Source organism: Coptis chinensis, chromosome 4 (assembly GCF_015680905.1).
Source record: "Coptis chinensis isolate HL-2020 chromosome 4, ASM1568090v1, whole genome shotgun sequence".
Lineage (NCBI taxonomy): Eukaryota > Viridiplantae > Streptophyta > Magnoliopsida > Ranunculales > Ranunculaceae > Coptis > Coptis chinensis.
The window spans coordinates 27,117,534-27,138,006 of NC_141459.1; the positions used below are offsets into that span (position 1 = coordinate 27,117,534).

General features: G+C 37.0%; 3 protein-coding genes across 3 annotated transcripts; 2 read left to right on the forward strand and 1 right to left on the reverse strand.

Annotated features, from left to right (window-relative positions):
* Window positions 1-190: 190 nt before the first annotated feature.
* Window positions 191-6,767, reverse strand: LOC147502976 (glucose-1-phosphate adenylyltransferase large subunit 1-like). The gene is made up of 15 exons (XM_086607774.1): window positions 6,333-6,767; window positions 5,986-6,245; window positions 5,637-5,759; window positions 5,158-5,331; window positions 4,626-4,718; window positions 4,414-4,497; window positions 4,280-4,335; window positions 3,651-3,744; window positions 2,830-3,015; window positions 2,610-2,690; window positions 2,345-2,431; window positions 2,165-2,269; window positions 1,321-1,427; window positions 737-797; window positions 191-639 (listed from the first exon to the last, which is right to left on the reverse strand). Exons 2-15 carry the CDS (start codon window positions 6,217-6,219, stop codon window positions 538-540), a joined length of 1,587 nt encoding a protein of 528 aa, XP_086463900.1. The 5' UTR covers window positions 6,220-6,245; window positions 6,333-6,767; the 3' UTR covers window positions 191-537.
* A 6,909-nt stretch (window positions 6,768-13,676) lies between these two features.
* Window positions 13,677-15,005, forward strand: LOC147502977 (uncharacterized). Its single transcript, XM_086604669.1, has one exon. It carries the CDS (start codon window positions 13,677-13,679, stop codon window positions 15,003-15,005), a length of 1,329 nt encoding a protein of 442 aa, XP_086460795.1.
* Window positions 15,006-16,446: 1,441 nt separating this feature from the next.
* On the forward strand, window positions 16,447-17,433 carry LOC147502978 (uncharacterized). The gene has a single exon (XM_086604670.1). The coding sequence runs from the start codon at window positions 16,447-16,449 to the stop codon at window positions 17,431-17,433; it is 987 nt and encodes a 328-aa protein (XP_086460796.1).
* Window positions 17,434-20,473: the final 3,040 nt, after the last annotated feature.

Below are 20,473 nucleotides of genomic sequence, written 5' to 3' on the forward strand. Positions count from 1 at the left end.
AGGAAGTACTGGCTTTGTGAGTAACCCAGGCTATATGAAGAAGGCCGGGGAAACCTGAGAAGACTATAAATCTGACATGTACTTGTAAACATTGTTTAATTTATTAATTAATAGAAACTTAAAAATGATACTAAAACCTTTGACGCAAATCTAGTTTAATACGAAATGGTAGATACCAAAATAAGCAATATGGATAAAAAAATATATATATATTACCAATTGAACACGAAGGCAATGCAGTACATTGATTAAAAAGAAACCGAGCTAGGCTGCTCAATGCCAAAGGTTCAAAGACAGCTTTTACTGTACTAAGCTTCTGTACAAAAAGGGAATGTAGGCATCCCATTTATTTATTCAGGGATCATATCCCATCTAGTAGATATTTAGTAACCTCTTCTTGATCTAAGTAGGAAGACAAGCGCCACCAGCATCTTACAATCACGTAATATGATCGTCCATGTCTCCTGTGCACGTCCCTCTGATACTCCAGTTCATGCTCATCTTAAACAAGAAAAATCAGTGGAAGTATCCAATGCTTCATATGACAGTACCATCTACAATTGTTGCATTCTTCAGTATAACAATGATCCCAGATCTAATGTAGAATCCTTCAAGGCCCCTGTCTGCTTCTTGAACATCCTATATGTTGAGAACGCAATTGATCAGTATAATTGGTTATTCTTCCAAAAAGAAAAAATGGAGCAGAAATTAGAGACTTGAGGGATGCTATACTCACATCTTTGTTCGTAATGACCACATCTTTTCCTATTTTAGCGTTCTTGTCGATTATGCAGTTCCTTCAAGAAAACAATGAAATAATCAGAACTCTTGACATCCTTACCATCCCTGTTTCAACTTTCAATGCGTATATGCATGGAAGACTACTAGATGCTCATCCATCCATACAAAATAAATTCCAGTACCTCTCTTTTGCATAAAAGAACTGAACCCCTGTTTGTCTAGATTTTAATTATAGTTGTATTTGTCTACAAATATAAAGTCTTAACTCAAACTCCAAAAGAACCAAACTGTAGGCTGAGTGTCCAACTGATACATTTCCCTAATTAGTGTTGCCAGAAACCATATAGGCTGTGGCAGATCACACTATCTCCATATCTCAGATTGTATACTTTTGGTTTTTATATTTGAGAGATAATTTTCTTCGGGAAAAAAAAAAATCAATGCGGCCAAATGAACCCCCATCAGTTGCATGGTATAGATTGATCCAATAAGTTTTATATATTTCATAATTCAAATGTCACTCGATTCCTTGTATATGCTAAGAGTCTTTGGATTGATGCAACTTAACCTAAATCTAACCTGATTTTGGTATTCTGCCCCACGCCAATTGGAACCTTTCCTTCTGCCAGTAAAGATGCAATTTCAGATTCAGTCTGGTAATTGTCTGCACCCATCATCATTGTATCCTGAAAGGCAAATATCTTCCCGTAACTAGAAGCATTGAACATGGAAATAGAAAATGAAGGAAAATATACATCACAAAGCATCCAAGTGTATCTATATATATATGTGTGTGTGTGTGGGGTGTGGGGTGTGGGGGGGGGGGGATAGAGCCACATTGTAAACGAATCCAAATAAAATCATGGACTTAAAAGTTTTAGATATGATCTCCCCACCATAAAGAACATGCTCACAAAAATTCACCTCATTCAAAAACGTCTAACCTTAGAACATGCTCACAAAATTTTTGGACCGTTAGATGAAAAGTTCAAAAATGAATTCTAATTTTTACATGGTTAGACATATCCAAATATTATAATTTTTTGTGAGAATGATCTTCATAATGGAGAGATCATCTCCACAAAAAACCAGGCCTTAATTCTTTTGTATGTCGAATATATGTGTAGGGGAGGGATCCATATACAACACTTTTTGTACAACAATTTATACAACACCCTTTTGTAAGTTGAACTGGTGGGGATATCACATCTACAAAATATCATACCCTTAATTCAACTGGTAGGATGAGATATGGCTTGGTACGTTTTGGGAGTGGCTCTAATGGGGAGGGATAGAGCCATTCCCATATATGTGTGTGGGTGTATATATATATAATTTGCTCAGCTAGTGTTGCTAAAAGCCTCAATAAAGAGAAATGGAACTCTCAAGGAGAAGAGTTTGGCTAGAGTCTATGGTAGCTCACCTTAAGATCACATCCATATTCTAAACGTGAACGCACACCCACAATTGAATGTTCAACACTACATTCCCGCAAGAAACACCCATGTGAAATTATTGAATCAAGAATCTGCAGAAAACAATTTAAAACATGAGATATGGAACATAGTTGATTCCATCACATAAACTGTGTACTTCAGCATACCCGGCACTTCTCAACTTTGGTAGGAGGTAAGAACCGAGGAGATGTGAAGAAAGGTGTGCTTGGATCATAAAATTGAAACTTGGGAGGCTGCATGAGAAAGAAACTATTAGTTACCAGAAACAGGCCAGCAAATCATGATACATGCAATTAATACAGAATCTTACTTAACTACCAGTCTACCATTAACACCAATTAAAGTTGCTAGTGCACCTCTCCGACTTTATCTCATAAGACTATTAAGACTTGTACTAGCAATAAAACCAACCTGTTCTGTGAGAGCCAAGTTAGCGTCGAAGAAAGACTTGATTGTTCCAATGTCCTCCCAGTAATCATTAAATAAATATGCCTGTCAAGATTGGGACCAAACAAATCATCAAAGAGGGATTGATGATAATGATGATGATGACGATGACGATGAGGATAACAATGACGATAACGATAACAATAACGAGAATGATGCTATTCAATAATAGCTTTCACTCTACCTGAACATTGTGATCTGCCACAGCCGCTGGAATGATTTCAGAACCGAAGTCATTAGATGTTGGATACCTCCATCTCAAAAGCCTCAGCAGTACATCTGTTTTAAAAACATAGACTCCCATAGATGCAATGTAAGGAAAAGTCCTAGCTTCCAGTGGAGACAATCCCAGAATTGTTGTATCGACTTGCTGCATCAATCAAGTTGTTACTAAGCAATCAGAACTACTAACAGCTATTCTGGTGAAGAACAAGAGGCGCAGCAAAATTAAGGGACATTGGACTCCTTCAAAATTATTTCAATGGTAGTTCTTAAACTTGATTATACATGTAAGTATGCAACAATCAAAAGAAATCTAGGCTAAACTTTTCATGATGTAAAGAGCTTAATCCAGGAATGTTCTAGATCAAATACGAATATCAGTAAGCCAGAAGGCAGAAAATTGTTTGGAACCCTTCAACTGCTGAAATATTACACGATTGAAAAGCATTAGAGATGGAAATAAGACACAACATACTTAGCGGGATCCCAACAGGAGAAGCTAAGCTGAAATTCAAAATTGTTATTGCTTGCTGCCATACTAGACTTTGTCTTCTTTTTGTTTTATGGTTTTACATGTCTTTCTTTGAAGGTACGAACAACATTCCTAATTCTCTATCTAAGGATGTCACACAACTATTGAACACATGAAAAGACAGTTTTCATTTTGTTTTTTAAAATATGGCTAGACAGTACTGAAGAAAGTATCAGAGAACACTTGCCTTTACGACTATTGACTATAAAAAGGAACAAAGATGAATAGACCAGACATTTGTATTCAGTTACCATTGCTTTCAAATTGCCGCCTTTGGGTTTCTCAGAAAATTCAATGATTTGTCCAGTATTGTCAATCTTCATCAATCCATAATCTGATGCACGGCTGCAAGATGATAAATCAACTTAGACAAACATTAAGAACTAATTGACATTTACACAGATACGTATCCTTATCCAACATATGTACAAAGTAGCCAACACGACGGAAAACCAAAAAATTGAGGTATATAATCCTTCAAGTCCGTGTGCCATATCCCATGTAGATACATATTCGACATTTATTTTTATTTTTTCTATTATTATAATGATAATATAATTATTATAATTATAATTTTTAAAATGGAGTGTCGATGTTACAAATATAAGGAATTATGAGCAAGAAATCATTTAAGTGGAACCAAGAAGCAAGTTGTTCCTATAGAGTTTCTTCCTGACCCAAATTGGTGGCCACTTCTCCAAACAAGTAAAAGTCCATATGTATAGTGACTGACAATGCCAGGAAAACAGGAGGCATAGGAGATCAAAAATTTCTTAAATACATTCAGAATATTTTCAGATCCTTTCTTGAGAATCAGCATAGCCTAAATAGTTAACACAGACACAAACCAAACAAACTGGTAAATAATCCCAAATAATACCTGTCATCCATGGGTATGCACGACACTGTGATATCAGCATTTGTGTCAATATGCTTCTGCAAACACATAGCTGGCAAGTAAGACTCCTGGGATACGTAATAATAACCTCAAGAAGTGCTTGGAATGAAGAATACCTGCACAAAGTTCATATAGTCCATTCTATATAGATGATCGCCAGACAAGATCAGTATATGGTCGGTGTTTTTGCTCTTGGCGTCCTACACATAGCCATCCAAATACGTAAGATGGTAACTTAATACTTACTTGATAGAGGAGATTTTAATAGAACATCTTTCTATTGTCGGTAAATTATAATTGCTATGAATTGAGATTAAGCAAGATTTACCTCAAAAACCCACGTAAACTGCCTCACAGCATCAGCTGTTCCTTGAAACCAATGGTGCCCTGTTTCCCCTGGTGTTTGAGTTGCAGCCAGAACCTATTTTGAAAATAAAAATAAATAAATAAATAATATTATATTCCACTCTATCTAGTAACAAGGAAACTCATTTTCCATGAGAAAGTATTCATATTTTTAATTTAGAACAACACATCATCTTTTCATTTCTATTATTGTTTAGGTACTTTCTAAATACATATGCTTCTCAAACATATTGTATGCCCGGTTCATTGATAATTTGATAGTAGATTGCCTATTTTAAGGTATTAACTAAATCTGTAGGTGTGACTTGGTAAATTGTAGAATGAGCAAAATCCAGATACTCGCTAATAAAGTGTCCAGTGGCCTCCCGGTGAAGTCAAGGTCTTCGGTTGGATTCCCACTTTCACTCGGGAGAAGGGGTTAGGAATAACGTTCTAGCTGCCCAAAAGAGAAAAAAATCTATACTTAGGCAATACTTTAGCAAAAATTAATATACCTCTACATATCCCTCGCCAAAGTTCACACCATTTCCAAAGTTATAAGTGCGCGCAATGTGGCGGTTGAGGGAAGCAGAGTTGAACTGGGTCAAGATGAATATCTTGTTTATGCCACTGTTGATGCAGTTGCTCATTGGTACATCGATAAGCCTGTAGCATCCTCCAATCGGAACCTAAACAACATGCCAAACGTTGTTAGTGCTCAAAGCAAATTGTCTGATCATCTAAAAAAAACTACACCGAAGGGCAGAGCCTAGAGTCTTTCATATGAACGAACTACATAAAAGAAAGGGATTCTCAATCCAATACTGCACAAGGTTGACAGAAACTCTATCGTCCTAAAATAAAGTCAACAGCCCAATTGAAACAGGGTATATCCCTCAGCAAGACTACTTTCTAGTATGTATACAGGATCAAACAACTCCAGATATCTCTCAATTAAAGAAGAAACTAAACATAGAAATGTGCATTTCCTTACAGCGGGCTTGGCTCTTCTGCTGGTAAGAGGAAAAAGCCGAGTTCCAGCGCCTCCGCCCAATATGATCGCCGTAACTCTCTTGGGGTCTGCCTTTTGCTTGGGAAATACTGGTGCTTGACGGATCTGAAATCATAACATAAGAGTTTAACCAATCAAATCAAACAACAATCATCACAATTTATTTCTTCAATCATCGGATTTAAAAGTAAACAAACATATATAATAATATCACATAGTATTATAATCCATATAAACAATAAAAAACAGAGATCTCACATCATTAAATTTTAGCAATGATTAAAAAATATGAAAGAAAAAAGTTGATCATTTATTTTTAACATATACTTACCAAAGGTTCTTGATTCACATCTGAGGTAAGAACAGAAGAAATAACACCATTAGCCCTTCTAACATCACATTCAGCTTTCAAACCTTTTCCAAACTTACTCCCCCAAACTCTACTCCTCACACTTCCTTTGATCCTCTCTCCTAAAAACCCAGTCTCTCCATTTCCAACAAAGCCATCTCTCTTAACTTGCATAAAATGGGCATTACTCTTCAAAGTTGCACAACATGCATCCATTGCAAAAAGTTGGTATCTTTTTTAGCCTTAAAAAAGATCAAAAAACAAACAATAACTTTTCAGTCAAGATTCAAAGATTAAAACAAAATAAAGCTAAAAGAACAAAAGCCCACCTCTTAAAACACCAATGCTTAAGACCTCAATAAGATGAGAAAGGGTGTTGAAGAAAAAAATGTGATTTGAATGATGAAGAGAAGTTGTTGGGTTTATTGGGACATGTGAGCCTTTCTTTTCACGAGAAATATTGCAAATTACACAACTTTTTTTTTTGCCCGTTCCTACTTTCACTAGTTAGTACTAAGACTACTCCACATTATGCGTTCTTCTTCTTCTATATATACTTCCATGGCGTTTAGTTAACGACTTGTAATGCAAACACCTGTCCATTTTTAGTAACAGAAAAAATAGAATCTTTCTTAGTTTGAAGAACAAGTGTGAAGTGTTTAAACACTTCTTATTATTGTGTCACTTCATTTCTTAGGAAATAAAAAAAGTACCGTACCAGATGGCAACATGGTGGCAAATTGTCGACTGAATTCACGTGCTCTATATTTCGTACTTTATAAGTTTATACTTTATAGTGCTAAGCTTACTCAGCTGAAGTTGATCAGCTTTTTGAGTGGTACTTTATCACTAATTCCGTCCACAAATTTGAATTTCGATGAAAAGTTTGAAATGCAACCAGTCCAAACGGTTTCGAAATTTTAAAAAATATGTTATATTTTTGTAGGAAAAAGCATTCACATATGTTGCGGAACCAGGTATTCAGGTCAAGGGGGGCTACAGGCTACTAAGTTAATCTTATAACTATATAGTGTGTTAAGTTCCAAATATCTTATAATACATATTATTTTGTTGTTTTGGAGAAAATTGGGGAGGCTAAAGCCCCTGTTAGCCCTGCTGTAGGTCCGCCCTGGTTAGACAAGCTGTCATGTGTTATATCAAGAGAATGACATGAAACTTAAATAAATTAATAAAATGAGCTTGATGGCTAGGATAGAAGAATGTGGGAGGAGATTGGAAGGAGATATATACTTACCAATATGTCTTGTTCGTGTAATTTGATATGAAGAAGTCACATTAATGTGTACATATTAAGCCATTGAGTTACTAATCAAGAAATTGAACAAGACCGACTTTCATTTGGTGAGATGGGTTTGAGGAAAGAGAGGAATAGAATTCTTTGCTCCTGCAGATGTCTCAAATGGGATATCTTAGATGAGACAATGTGGTAAGCTGCATAAAGTTCAGGTTTATGAGTTTAACAAAACTTGATGCTGCTTCAAAGAATCAATTAATCAAAGGTATAATTAAGGTGGCGTATATTCTGTTCATGTGATTCCATCTCTAGAATCTCACAATTAAAACCATGACATATCTTATTAAGTTTTGGGTTTAATCTCCCTAGTTCATAAATAGTCTATATAAAAACCCTCTCACTACAGACTAACCCATAAAAATCCCTTCATTTTCTAAAACATCCGAACTAACTAAAATACCCCCACACATAATTGAAACCTAGATATCAAATCTGGTTGTGGTATTGACAGTTGATATGTGTTTTGTTTAAATGGAGAAAAATACATGGGGAAAGAGTAAGAGCAAGAGATAGTAAAGAAAAGATGATGACCGGATCTTTTTTTTTTTCTATTTTAGTTAAGTGTTTCGTTGGCTTTTGCTTATTCATTGTCCTTGGGATGTGTATCTATCTTATGGCCCCGTTAAAGTGCGCTCCATTTGGAGGAGAGATTGATCTCTTCGTATCACTGGCCTAGATCAATACCCAATACCACTCTTTCGTGTTTCGGTCAAGGAACGTGCAAAACGCCAAAAGAAGTACAACAAATGTGCAGGGCTGCAGAACAACATTCTAGTGTGGTGGAAATATACATTCTAGTGTAAGCAAAGACAGATTTAAATATGTTGATATCAATCAATTTCTTTATTCTAATATTTGTACATCAAAATCAGAAAACTGTCACCTGACATCGACCAGCCTATCATTCACTTCACCACCAAAATGCGCCCACAGGCATCACCCTGGGCCATGTTGCACAAATATGCAGATCTTAGTTTTTGTCATGGTCTTCAACTGGGTTCGCCACTGTGGGCTTTTACTATACAAAGCGGGTTGCATGTTACATAAAATGATTAAACAAAACACCGTTCACCCCTGCAATGCGATTATGTATTTTTCAATTGATTAGTATAGGATGGGCATGTATTTTGGTCTTTTGGATGAATTATTATGTATTATTGAGCGTTTGTTCAATTAATTTCACCAATCTACACATAAATATCAGTGAATTTCACATTCTGGATGCTCATATTTTGCTTATGAGATGTTGCTCTTTTATAAGTGGCTTGTATTAAATACTTTGCTTAGATATTTATAATCTATCAACTACCTAGCAAACAATATATTAATGACTTGTCGAGGTTAAGGATTAATACTTTAGTCACCACTTCTATAGTTGCACCATGTGTGTTTACGAGAGAAACAGGAAGTCTATGAAAGTGATGGGTGAATTATGGAAGTGTGAATAAACGAGGATAGAAAAACCACCCAGGGACAAATTAAGCGCATCAGAACAAAAATGTGGCAGTGATTGTTGCAGCACTGTGGACCGAACATGTGTACGAAGACAGTGATTTTGTCTGGGTTAGTCGACATGCCATCCAAATGCAACTCGGCAACTCGGTATCAAAAAGAAACTCGGCAATTCCAGCTCTTCTTCTCATGACATCTATTATTGCTTACCGAAAGAAGGCTAGGCCATTCCATTTTCGTATGCAGATGGTTTTATTACTTGCGGGTTTAGATTCAATACTACAGCCTTATATGTAATGGTTGAGATTTGTAAAGGTGTCGTTTGGTCAGGGCTTTACAACTTGTGATTAAATGGAGGAGATGTGGATATTAGATTGATAAGACCGAAGTTAGTTTCCGAAATAACTGCCTACATATCTCTATCTCTCCGTTTTAAGGAAAGAGTAGAATCAGGTCCGGCGTGGTTAAATACAATTGGTATTTATAGTTGTTGAACATGTGGATCTGTGCGACACGTGTATTGACGAGTACAGATGTGTGGTGGAGATCAGGGATGCGTGTAGGGCTGGTGTTGGTAGGAATTTTGTAATGATGGAGAGTGGTTACAATGGTTCATGGTAATGGCTTGTGTATGTAAGTTCAGTAATGATTGCATCTAGAAAAAAAATGGATGATGTCATAAGATAAAGCGTTCTGCGTGAGATCGTCCGTGCGATCTGTGCTCTTCTGGAGCGAGTTGGTAGGGCGAACATCTTAGATCGGGTGATGATGTCATTGTTTGTAGTACGAGCTGAAATGGACTATTTACATGAGGCGAGTTGTTAATGAAGCGAGCTCGAAAGACGAGGACATGAGATCGGTAGGATATTTTTGTTTATACTGGACACGTGTATAATATACATTTATTGTGTATATTAGTCCTTCACAAGATTCATTCTTAATTTTTAATAGCTCGTTACATGTGTTAATTCCCATTTAGGTAAACAATTAAATTTAGGATTGTTTACTTTTTAAAAAAAAAACACCATTCTGTTTGTGAAAATTTGAGATCAATGTTATAGAGATTTGTTTGAAGTCTTTGGTGAAAGTGTTTAGATCTTCCTTACTGGTTAGAGTTAAGTCGTGCTAGAGAAAGTACATAGGACAAATGCTCAATTATTATCTCATTTTGGGACATTGCATTCAACAATTCACTAAAATTCAAACTTATAAAACACCAACTTGTTACCTGACAAAATCTACAATTTTAATGGTGGAGAATTAAGGCCACCCTTGTGAGTTGTGATTGTGCTTGTAAACATGATTTTTATGTCGCTCTCTAAAAGCAATAGACAAAAGCTTTTTAAATAAACAACATTATTATCTAAGAAGTTTATAGGTAGATACAAAATTTTGTTTGTTTTTTCATCTATCTAAGAGCATCTTTAAGTGAGATACTCTCTTAGCATCAAACACTAAATTTCCAATAATTTGGTATTTTTTCATCTTCAGGAGAGACACATGTTGATGAAAACACCAAACCAAACACTAAATTGGCCAAAATTTGGTTTCAGCTTTGGTGCTGTATCAAATCTCTCTTGCGGTTTTTTAAACACCGCATGGGCTTGGGCTAGAGTGTGGGTTTCAATCACGCGGTTTTGTAAAAACCGCGCGAGAGATTTGGAAAGAGAAAAAAGAAGAAAGTTGATATACAACACATCGCGCGGTTTCTGGAAAACCACGTGGGCTTGGGCTTTTAAGATGGGCTTCAGTGGTGCGGTTTTGAGAAAGCCGCGTGGACTATATGGCGCGGTTTATCCAAAACCGTGTTATTTGATGTCAAATATTTGATGTTTCTCTTGAAGTTGGTTGGTGTTTTTTTGGTTTAGTTCAAAAATTGGTGTGTTGTTGGTTTCTCTCCTAAATATGCTCTACTTTAATGGGAATGGTTTCGTGAACAGTGCCTATTTCCCATTATATTCCTATCCGATTTCAAATATTATAATAATTGTTAAAAAGATAATTGTATAATAATATAGGTGAGAGGGGTAAAATTGGTATTTGACCAACAAAATTTATACTGTTTTCTCTTGATTTAGCACATTGCCCTTATATTATCAATTAATTACAAAACTACCATCTAACAACTTTAAATTACGAAACAGCCTCCATATTTTACGTAAATTACATAACAGTTCCTAATCATTATATTAATTACGGAATAGTTTCTATATTTTATGATCAATTATATAATAGTCCTTATACTTTGTCTAAATTATATAATAGTCCCTATATTTCATATTAAATTACAAAACTGCCCTTATGATTATTTTTTTATTTTAATTTTTTTTAAATGAACGCCAAATAAGAATGTAATAGGCGCATCGCGCCATGCTGGAATGCTAGTATCTATTCTATTTATTATGTGGCGTGGGGGAGCAAGCCACCAAGTCGGCACATATACGTTCACACATTTTATTTTTTCCAGTTTTTTTAGTGATTTTTGCAATTCTCAAATAAAGTGTTTTATTATGTGTTATTGACCTCTTTTCTCTTTTCCAGTGAGACCAATATTACTACGCCGGCCCCACCCCAAAGCAACTAAACACACTTATTTTTTGCCAAGGGGCCATCTAAATTGACTTGTTTAGAAAAAAAAAAAATGTGCGGAGTCATGTGCTCAAATCTAGTCATAATATTAAAGGTCTTACAAAGGGTATTTATCTAACTCTATTAAAATTTCATGTTATCTCCTATTAAAACATGAATTCATTCACTATTGAAAAAGAAAATTCTAGCAATTCTAATTAAAACGAGAATTCTTAACCTATTAAAATGGGAATTGTCTTAAAGATTATATAAACTTTCAACTTTAATATCAAAATTCTTAAATTTTCAAAACCACTTTCAAAATTGTTCAATACGTAGGGCTCGAAAAAAGCTTCGTAATGGCTATTCATACATCAAAAACGGACTTTAAATGAGTGTTGTGTGTCCAAAAAAAGGTTAATAGGCCTAAAAACAAATTGGGCCTATAAATGCCCACTTTAATGGGTCAAACCGGATCCGGTCCTTAAGGGTCAAAATGGCTCGGTCCAAACTGGTCAGACCCAAGTCAGTGATATATGCGGTTTGGGCTTTATAATGGGTGGCCATAGAAAATAAAACAAACTTAAGCCCAATTCAGATTACGTTCATGGGCTGGTCCACTATGTAAGTGGTTGCGTTGACAAAGAAATAAGGCCCAAACAAATAAAAATAAAGGATGTGGGCTGGGACAAACAAAACATAAGGAATGCCCAAAGGTAAATTAACTTAAAGCCCAAAATAAATTGAACTGTTGAAGCCTGGCCAGGAATCTTTCTGATAATCTTCTTCCTCTCAACATAAACACGCACAGAACCATTAATGGGTTTTAAATTCCCGCCGTTTCGGTCCGTTTCGGTTAACCATACATACAACCCTTCAATTACCATGGCTAACCATGCAGGCTGATATACTCAGACCATCGGTAACCATTATACCATCTCTGGGTAGACATGATCTACTTGCTTTTGGTGTTCCAATCTTAATGATCACCGTACCTAATCCGAGACAATTCGTCACCGGATTCACTTAATCCAAAACAAATGTTACAAATGCCATCTTTCGAAATTGATATCATGACATAATCGAAATCAATTAATGTAAGTTTCAGAAGATGGAATCAAACAGTTATTGCTTTTCATGAACAATACAATAGTTAGAACTCTATGATGGCGAAACTTAGATCACTTCTATCAATAACTTCTGATTCATACCTTGTGTCGTGGGCAAATAAATATTGACATCATTATTGATATTTCGCATTATAGTTTGTATGGTGCAGGTTTAAGCGGGAAAAGGAAGGAAGAAGATGAGGAGGGACACGTGGCAAGATTTGATTGGTCAAAGCTATTCTGGTAGTAGTATAAAAAGACCGAAAAGAGAAAGATTGATTCATTCCAAATCATTACACAAAATCATTTGTAAAGAACGAGAGCAGAGAGAGAGAGTGAGGAAATTGTAATCGCCATTGTTACTCAATAAAATTGTGTTTCCAGCTCAATTCATTCTTCATTTTCTCATCTTTAGTTTCATCATTCTTATAAATCGTAAGTGATTAATCTGATCACTACATTGGCGCCGTCTTGGTTCAAAGACAAATATCGAGTGTTTGATTTTGATTTTCTTTTTCTTTGATCGAATCCATTAATTGAAGTCTTGGTGAGGAAGAGAAAGGGGTGTTTTCAAGAAGGAGCATTTTTTTTTTTGTTCTTTGGTTAGAGAGAGTAATCAAGATGCCTCCAAAGCGTGCTACAACAAGTAAGGCAATGATGGTGAATGAGGGAAGCACTTCTCAGGTTGTATCTAAGAATGAGGAGCGAAGAACTCGAAGATTAACAAGTAGGATGATAGAAGAAGTAGAGGAAATGCAAGAGAAAGAATCGTCTTTAAAAGATTTGTTGAGAAGGATGAATGAATTAGAAAAGCACAATCAGATGTTAATGGCTGAGAATAAATTGATAAGGGAAGAGAAGGAGAAGCGTGCTGAAGACGCTATGTATGAGAAGGATGATGAGGAATCGAGTTCAGGAATTCCAATAGTGAGAAAGAGCCATCTCAAGGAGAGGAAAAGGAGTCATATCGAGGAAGTGCAATATGTAGCGAGAATAACTCCGAAAGAGGTGAATGAAGAAGAAAACAAAGCTTTAGTCACGAAGGAGATGGTACAAGAAATGATGTAAAAGCAGTTAGGAAATCAGTTGTTGGAAAAAGTCTCGGCATCGATAAGAAAGTTGGCAGATGATGTCAGTAGAAACCCATTAAGAAGGAGATAGAGAGGGCTTCGTTACCTCCGAAGTTCAAAAATTCAAAATTGAGCCAATATGAAGGAGCTACGTACCCCATGGACCATCTATTTAGTTATCGACATCAGTTCTCGATATATCAGGACACCGAATATTGGGATACTGTCTTATGTCGGTCATTTTCATCAAGCTTGAAGGGAAAAGCATTGAAGTGGTTTCACACAATTCCAGAAGGATCCATTTCATGTTTCAGAGAGATTGAAGAAAAGTTCCTCACTAATTATGGTCACCAGAGGGTGAAGCCATATCAAGTGTCAGCTTTATTCCAGTTGAAGCAAGCAAAGAAGGAGTCATTAAAAGATTTTCTAACAAGATTCAAGGCTGAAACACAGTCGGTGGAAAGGTTGGATGAGTCAGAGATGACAGCGGTCATAGCCTTTCAGGCGGGGGTAATCCCAGGATCTTATATGCATAAGTATTTGTTGAGGAAAGAAGTGAAAACTTTGCAAGAGTTGTATAATAAGGTGAATAGAGATATCATAGTAGAAGAAGGGTTAAGAACTGCCACGGTGCAAGCGGTGTTGCAAGTCACCGATATGGGGAAAAAAGAGAAAGATAGTAATGATCGATATGAGAATCGAGACTCCTCGAGGTCAGATAACAAAAGGCCTCAGGAGCATTATACAAATCGAGATAATCAGTCTCAACAGCGAAGAAAATATGATAGAACATTGAAAGAGGAGCTTGATCCTAGTAATTTCATCGCTATAAATTCCACGGCAGAAGATATTTTGCGGCGAATAGCAAAGGAAGATTTTGTGGTATGGCCGAAGTACACTCTTAGAGAAATGAATGGAAAACCATATTGTCAATTTCACAAGATTGAGAACCACGAGACAAATAGGTGTCTCCAGTTATTAAAGGTGATAGACAGGCTTATGAAAGATGGGAAACTAAGAGAATTTCGTGTCGATGTTAGGCCTGCAGAAACAACAACCATAAGAGAAAAGCCGTTGGGCGTAATAAACATGATTTACAAGGGAGAAATTTCTCAGAAAAAGATTGTTCGAGACAAGATAAGGAAGATCTTGACGGTAAAAGAAGTTCTTGAGGTTAATATCGAGCCAGTGCCAGTAAGTCAGCAGTTGATATCTTCTAGCATTCCTGGAGCAATCATGTTTGTACCGGAGGATTTGTCTAAGGTAATGTTGCCACATGATAATGCGTTGTTAATCACTCTGCGTATTTCGGGCTATGATGTACAAAAGATATTGGTAGATTGTGGAAGTTCAGTTAATATTTTATTTTGGAAAGTATTCAAAGGAGTTGGTCTCGATGAGACGCATTTAAAACCACCAAAATTCAATTTATATGGTTTCAATGGAACTTCTACCAAACCTGCTGGGGAGATAAAATTGCCAGTTTGAGCTGGGCCTCAAACGGTAATGACGAAATTCGTGGTCATCAAGCACCAATCTGATCACAATGCGATATTGGAGAGGAAATGGATACATAAAATGAGGGTTGTACCTAGTACATTTTATCAAGTACTCAGATTCCCAACTGTATATGGATTGCACGAGATTAGGGGGGATCAATTAGAATCAGAAAAGTGTAATTTCGTTACAGTAAAGGGAATGATGAAGGGGAAAAGCCAAGACACCGGGGGCGTCTTGGAAAACTCTGCTTAGCAGTTACAACAAACTTTGCCTGCCGATACTAACATGTAGATACAGGAGTAGGTAAAGTTCACTCAGGAGATGAATAAGCATGAGGAACCACCGTGGGAAAGGAAAACCATAGAAGCGGTGGACAGAGTTAATACTGGTAAAGGAGAAGAGGAGCATTATACGTTCATCGGTACAGAAATGGCTGTAGATATAAGAAAAGAGTTGGTAGTGTTTTTGGAAGAGAATCAAGATGTTTTTGCGTGGTCGATGTCGGATCTCACCGGTATCGATCCAGAAATATGTTCGCATAAACTGAATATGGAGGAAAATGCAACTCCAATACATCAGAAGCATAGAAAAGTTGAGCATTCTGAATATGAAGATGCGGTCCAAGGGGAGATACAGAAGATGTTAGATAATGGTATCATTAGAGAAGTTGAGCATTTTGAATGGGTAGCGAACATAGTTGTTGTACCCAAGAAAGATGGTAGGAACATTTGTGTCGACTTTACTGATGTAAATAAAAAGTGTCCAAAGGATCATTATCCCATGCCTAGAATTGATGAATTAGTTGACCGAACGACTGGTTTTGAGTTGATCAGTTTTTGTGATGGTTATTCAGGATATTTTCAGATTTTAATGGCTGTGTTAGACCAGTTAAAAACGGTGTTCGTGGTGAATGGTGGAATATACTATTTCGTCAGGATGCCATTTGGATTGAAAAATGCAGGGGCTACGTACCAAATACTAGTGGAGAAAATGTTCAAGAAACTCATCAAACGTATTGTCGAGGTCTATATCGATGATATGGTCATCAAATCTATGAAAGCTGGAGATCATATCATGTAAGGGACCTTGATACTGTTTTTAGAATTTTGAGAGAGTTTAATATGAAGCTTAATCCAGAAAAGTGTACTTTTGGGGTAAGTTCTGGCAAGTTTTTGGGGTACATAGTCACGAAGCGAGGAATCGATGCTAATCCTGAACAAATATGAGCGCTTCAACAAATGCCATCACCTACAACTCGAAAGCAAATACAAAGGTTGACGGGAAGAATAGCGGCGCTCAATAGTTTCATCTCTAGAACTTCTGATTGCGCTGTAAGCCACTTTTTAAATTGCTTAAAAAGAATGTCAAGTTTTGTTGGAATGAGGAGTGTGAAGACGCATTTTCTGAGTTAAAGAAATATCTGCAAGAAATGCCAACTCTTACAAAGCCAGATGAGGGAGAAAATTTGCTTCTTTATTTAGCTGTATCAGATTTTGCTATAAGTTCTGTCCTAATGAAGGTGGAAAATGGTTTGGAAAGACCAGTGTATTTTCAAAGTAAAATGATGCTCGAGGCCGAGACTCGATATTCGATGATAGAAAAGTATGCCTTGACACTTTTATTCTCATCTCAAAGATTAAAGCCTTATTTTCAAGCACATTCGGTGATAGTGATGAAGAATCTACCATTAAAGCAGACTTTAGCAAAAACTGCTAAATCAGGGAGGATGTCTAAGTGGTTGGTACTAATAAATGAATTCGGTGTCGAGTATCGAAACCGCATATCGGAAAAGAGTCAGGTACTAGCCAACTTCTTGGCTGATTTTCCATATGAAGATGCCAGTTGGGGCATGGAAGAAGAAGAGTTCGCAATGCTACAAGAACCTGATGATGTTATCGATACAGACGATTCATGGGCTGGAACAAATGGTTGGAGACTGTTTGTCGATGGATCCTCGGGAGGAAAAGGGTGTGGCATCGGAGTGGTGTTGGTTACTCCTGAAAACCAAAGACTCGAGACTGCAATAACATTGGGTTTCCATGCGTCGAACAATGAGGCTGAATATGAGGCTTTGATAGCTGGTCTCGAGATGGCTAAGTCTCTAAAAATAAAGGAGTTATCGATTTTTAGTGACTCAATGCTTGTGGTCAGTCAGATCAATGGGGGATACTCAGCAAAATGTGAAAATATGGTCGATTACTTAAATTTTATAAAATTCAAGTTGAAGAATTTCAATAAAATAAGATTGCAGCATCTCAATAGGAATGAGAATCGGCATGCGGATGCCTTAGCATATGTGGCAGCGATGCTAGAAAACACAGAAGGTCATACTTTGCATGTCGGCGTTCAAGAGAAGCCGAGCACTCAGGAAGGACACCGGCGCAACTTGTTCGCTATAAGATTGCAAAGGAAATAGGTGTGCCCGATGTAGAAGTTTTATGTGGTGACCTGTACCATGGCATGCATAGGCATGGGAAAAACAAAATTCCACAAAGACAGGATTTGGCTGTAAGTCTTTATATGGTACCTTTGCTGATTTTTCAATTTGCATACATAAATATGGTATTGATACTCGGAGTTGGTATGTTTATCTATCAATAGGATAAGATTGGTGCACATTCAGCCTCACTGCAATTTAAAGGCTGCTAATATCTTACTTGATAGTGAGCTCATGCCTCGTCTCTGCGACTGTGGGCTAGCTATTTTGAGGTCTCTCACAATCAATAGCATTAAGCTTAAGGTAAGCAATTTGAATAGAAATCATATCCTAATCAAGTTGTATACAAAATAAAAGTGTAGATTTTAAGCCCAGAGATACCAGTGAAAGCTTATGGTTGAGTCCAGATGATCCTCCTTGGGTAAGAAGGCAACTCCGAGTGCACGATTCCAGAATGGCCGAAGGTGGTTATCGATCAGGTTCTTACTCATTGCTTTATTTACTGTGTTTCTTTGTTTTTTTTTTTATATAACACTTGTGTTTAATGGACTTGGGTGTTTTTTTGTGATTTAGATACTGGAAAGGTTTTTACTTGTGGAGATGGAACATTTGGGCAACTTGGGCATGGCCATTTTCAATCACAGTGTTTACCTATTGAAGTTATGTATTTCAGGTCTAGGCATGTTGAACAGATAGCTTGTGGAATGTTTAGGGTTTAGGGGGGGCTTTTTCAGTAAAGGGGACTTTTGATGAAATTAGAGCCAAGAAGAATAAGAGCAGTTGGCATTCTATGGTGTGGAACTCGCATATTCCAGTCAAGTCAGCAGCTACGGCATAGAAACTCTTATGTAATGCAGCAGCAGTCGGCTTGAATGTTCAGAAAAAAGGTGTCAAGTTGCCATCTAGATGCTATGTTTGTTGTCAATACGAAGAGAGCCTCAAACATCTTCTTTGGGAGTGTGAATGTAACGCCCGTATTTAAAATACGAATTTATTTATTTATTTATTAATTAATTAAAAATTATTTATTTAAAAATCGGCTGGATTGGATTTGGGATATGTGGGCCTGGTTTTTGGGCCCGAGTCTGTTTTGGGCTTGGGTTTCAGACCCAAGTATATAATCACATTGTTCTAGAGAATAGAGTTTTTTTGGAGAATAAAAAAATAATCAAAATGGAGGCAGAGATAAAAAAAAAGCTGGATTGCTTTGGAGGGTGGAGCCTTGACGGTTTCGAACTACTGAGGGATTAAGTGAAAGTCATTATCTGGTGAGTAGACAGCTTTTTTCTATTTCATGGAATCTAGAATTTTACAAGTATCTGAGACAAAATTCTCTCATCAACCTTGTTCTATTCATTTTCGGTTTGTTCTATTTTGTAGTTATTCTGCGATATTGTCGAATTGATTAAACTAGATAATGTTAGGGTATCTTTTGTTTAAATTATTGGACTTTTGCGTAGTTATTAAACTGTCGAAACTACGAAGAGGCTGTTAATGGCGACGCCCACGCCCACACCCAAACTTACAAAACTCGTTTTACTGTTGTGCGTGGGTGGTTTTGTTTTTGTTTTGGTCGATGTCGGGAGTTTAGAGAATGGACGTCGGGATTGAAATGGGGGGTTGAACTGTCGGTGGTAGTGGGGAGTTTGGGCGTTGATTGAAACTTCAAGGACGCGAGAATGGCGGTGGCCAAACCGGTGGTTGGGCTATTTTTTGGTTTAATTGGTTGTGGTGTTTTGTGGTGATGTGTTGTGATGTTGGTTAGTTGTGTTTGAGTGGGTGAGGGCGGTCGAATAGGGGCTGTTGGAAGCTTCGATGGGTGTTAATGGCGGCATGAAGATTCCAGATCCAATTTTGGATGAGTTTTCGCAGTATGAGGGAACTCGAGTTTGAGGGTAGCAAAAGATGGGGTTTTTCGGTGGGTACAAAACCGAGTTAGTCCGGTTTGGTTTGGAGCGCCGGTGGGTGGTGGCTGGTGGCTGGAAGTGGTGGAAGAGAGAGCTGCTGGAGGGAGAAGACGACCTGTTGGGTCAGTTGGGCCTGGGTCGGTTTCTCTTGGGCCTGGGGTTTTGGGCCGAATTCATTTCTTTTGGTTTTTGTTACTTGGGCCGAAATGGTTAAGTTTTGGTTGGGCCAAAACTCTATTAGTTGGGTTGGGCCTTTTCCAATTAGTTTGTTTTGATGGGGCCAGTTCTAATTTTTATATTCATGGGCCGGTTTTCTTTTATTTTGTGGGCTGGGTCATTTTGGTTTTAAGTGGATCTGTCCCTTTTAGATATTTCTAGTTGGGCTAAATCTATTGTTGGGCCGGTTTCTGGTTTGGCTTTTATGTTGGATCCGACTAACTTTATTTGAACCTTTGGTTAAGTCATAGGCTTGGCCAGTTAGGTCCGAACCATTTTCCTTAGTCATGAGCCCATGAGCCATGCACCTTGACCCTAGCCATGAACCATGGCTATGACCCTGAACCTGTCGAACATGGAAATGACAGTTTGACTTCGACTATGATGTGTTGACTTTGACCATGACGTGTTGACTTTGACCGTTGACTGTGGATTGTTGATTTTTTTTTTTTTTTTTTTTTTTTTTTTTTTTCCAGTTTTTCATATATTTAAGAATATGAACAAATATAGTAATAAAATATTGTCGAAGATTATATAACGTTGTTGTCATTATCTAATTAAGATTTGACGTGAGTAGTGTGTAAAACATATATATATTGGGCTTTGATTGTGGGTATGGATTTGTTTAATTGTGCTACATTTTATGTTGTAAATTGTATGGACAAATCAAATGCTAAAATGCTGTGGAGGCTTGTATAAATTTAGTGGTCATTATCTAATTAAGATTTGACGTTGATATTATGACATTATATCATATGTTGGTATATATATATTAAATACAATAGTTTTGGAGAAATAAATGTATAGACACTCCATTATTTTATCTGTGAGATGCTAGTAGAGTATTTGTGGTTATTTCCCACGGGATTGTGGCGTAGTGCAATAATATATTGACA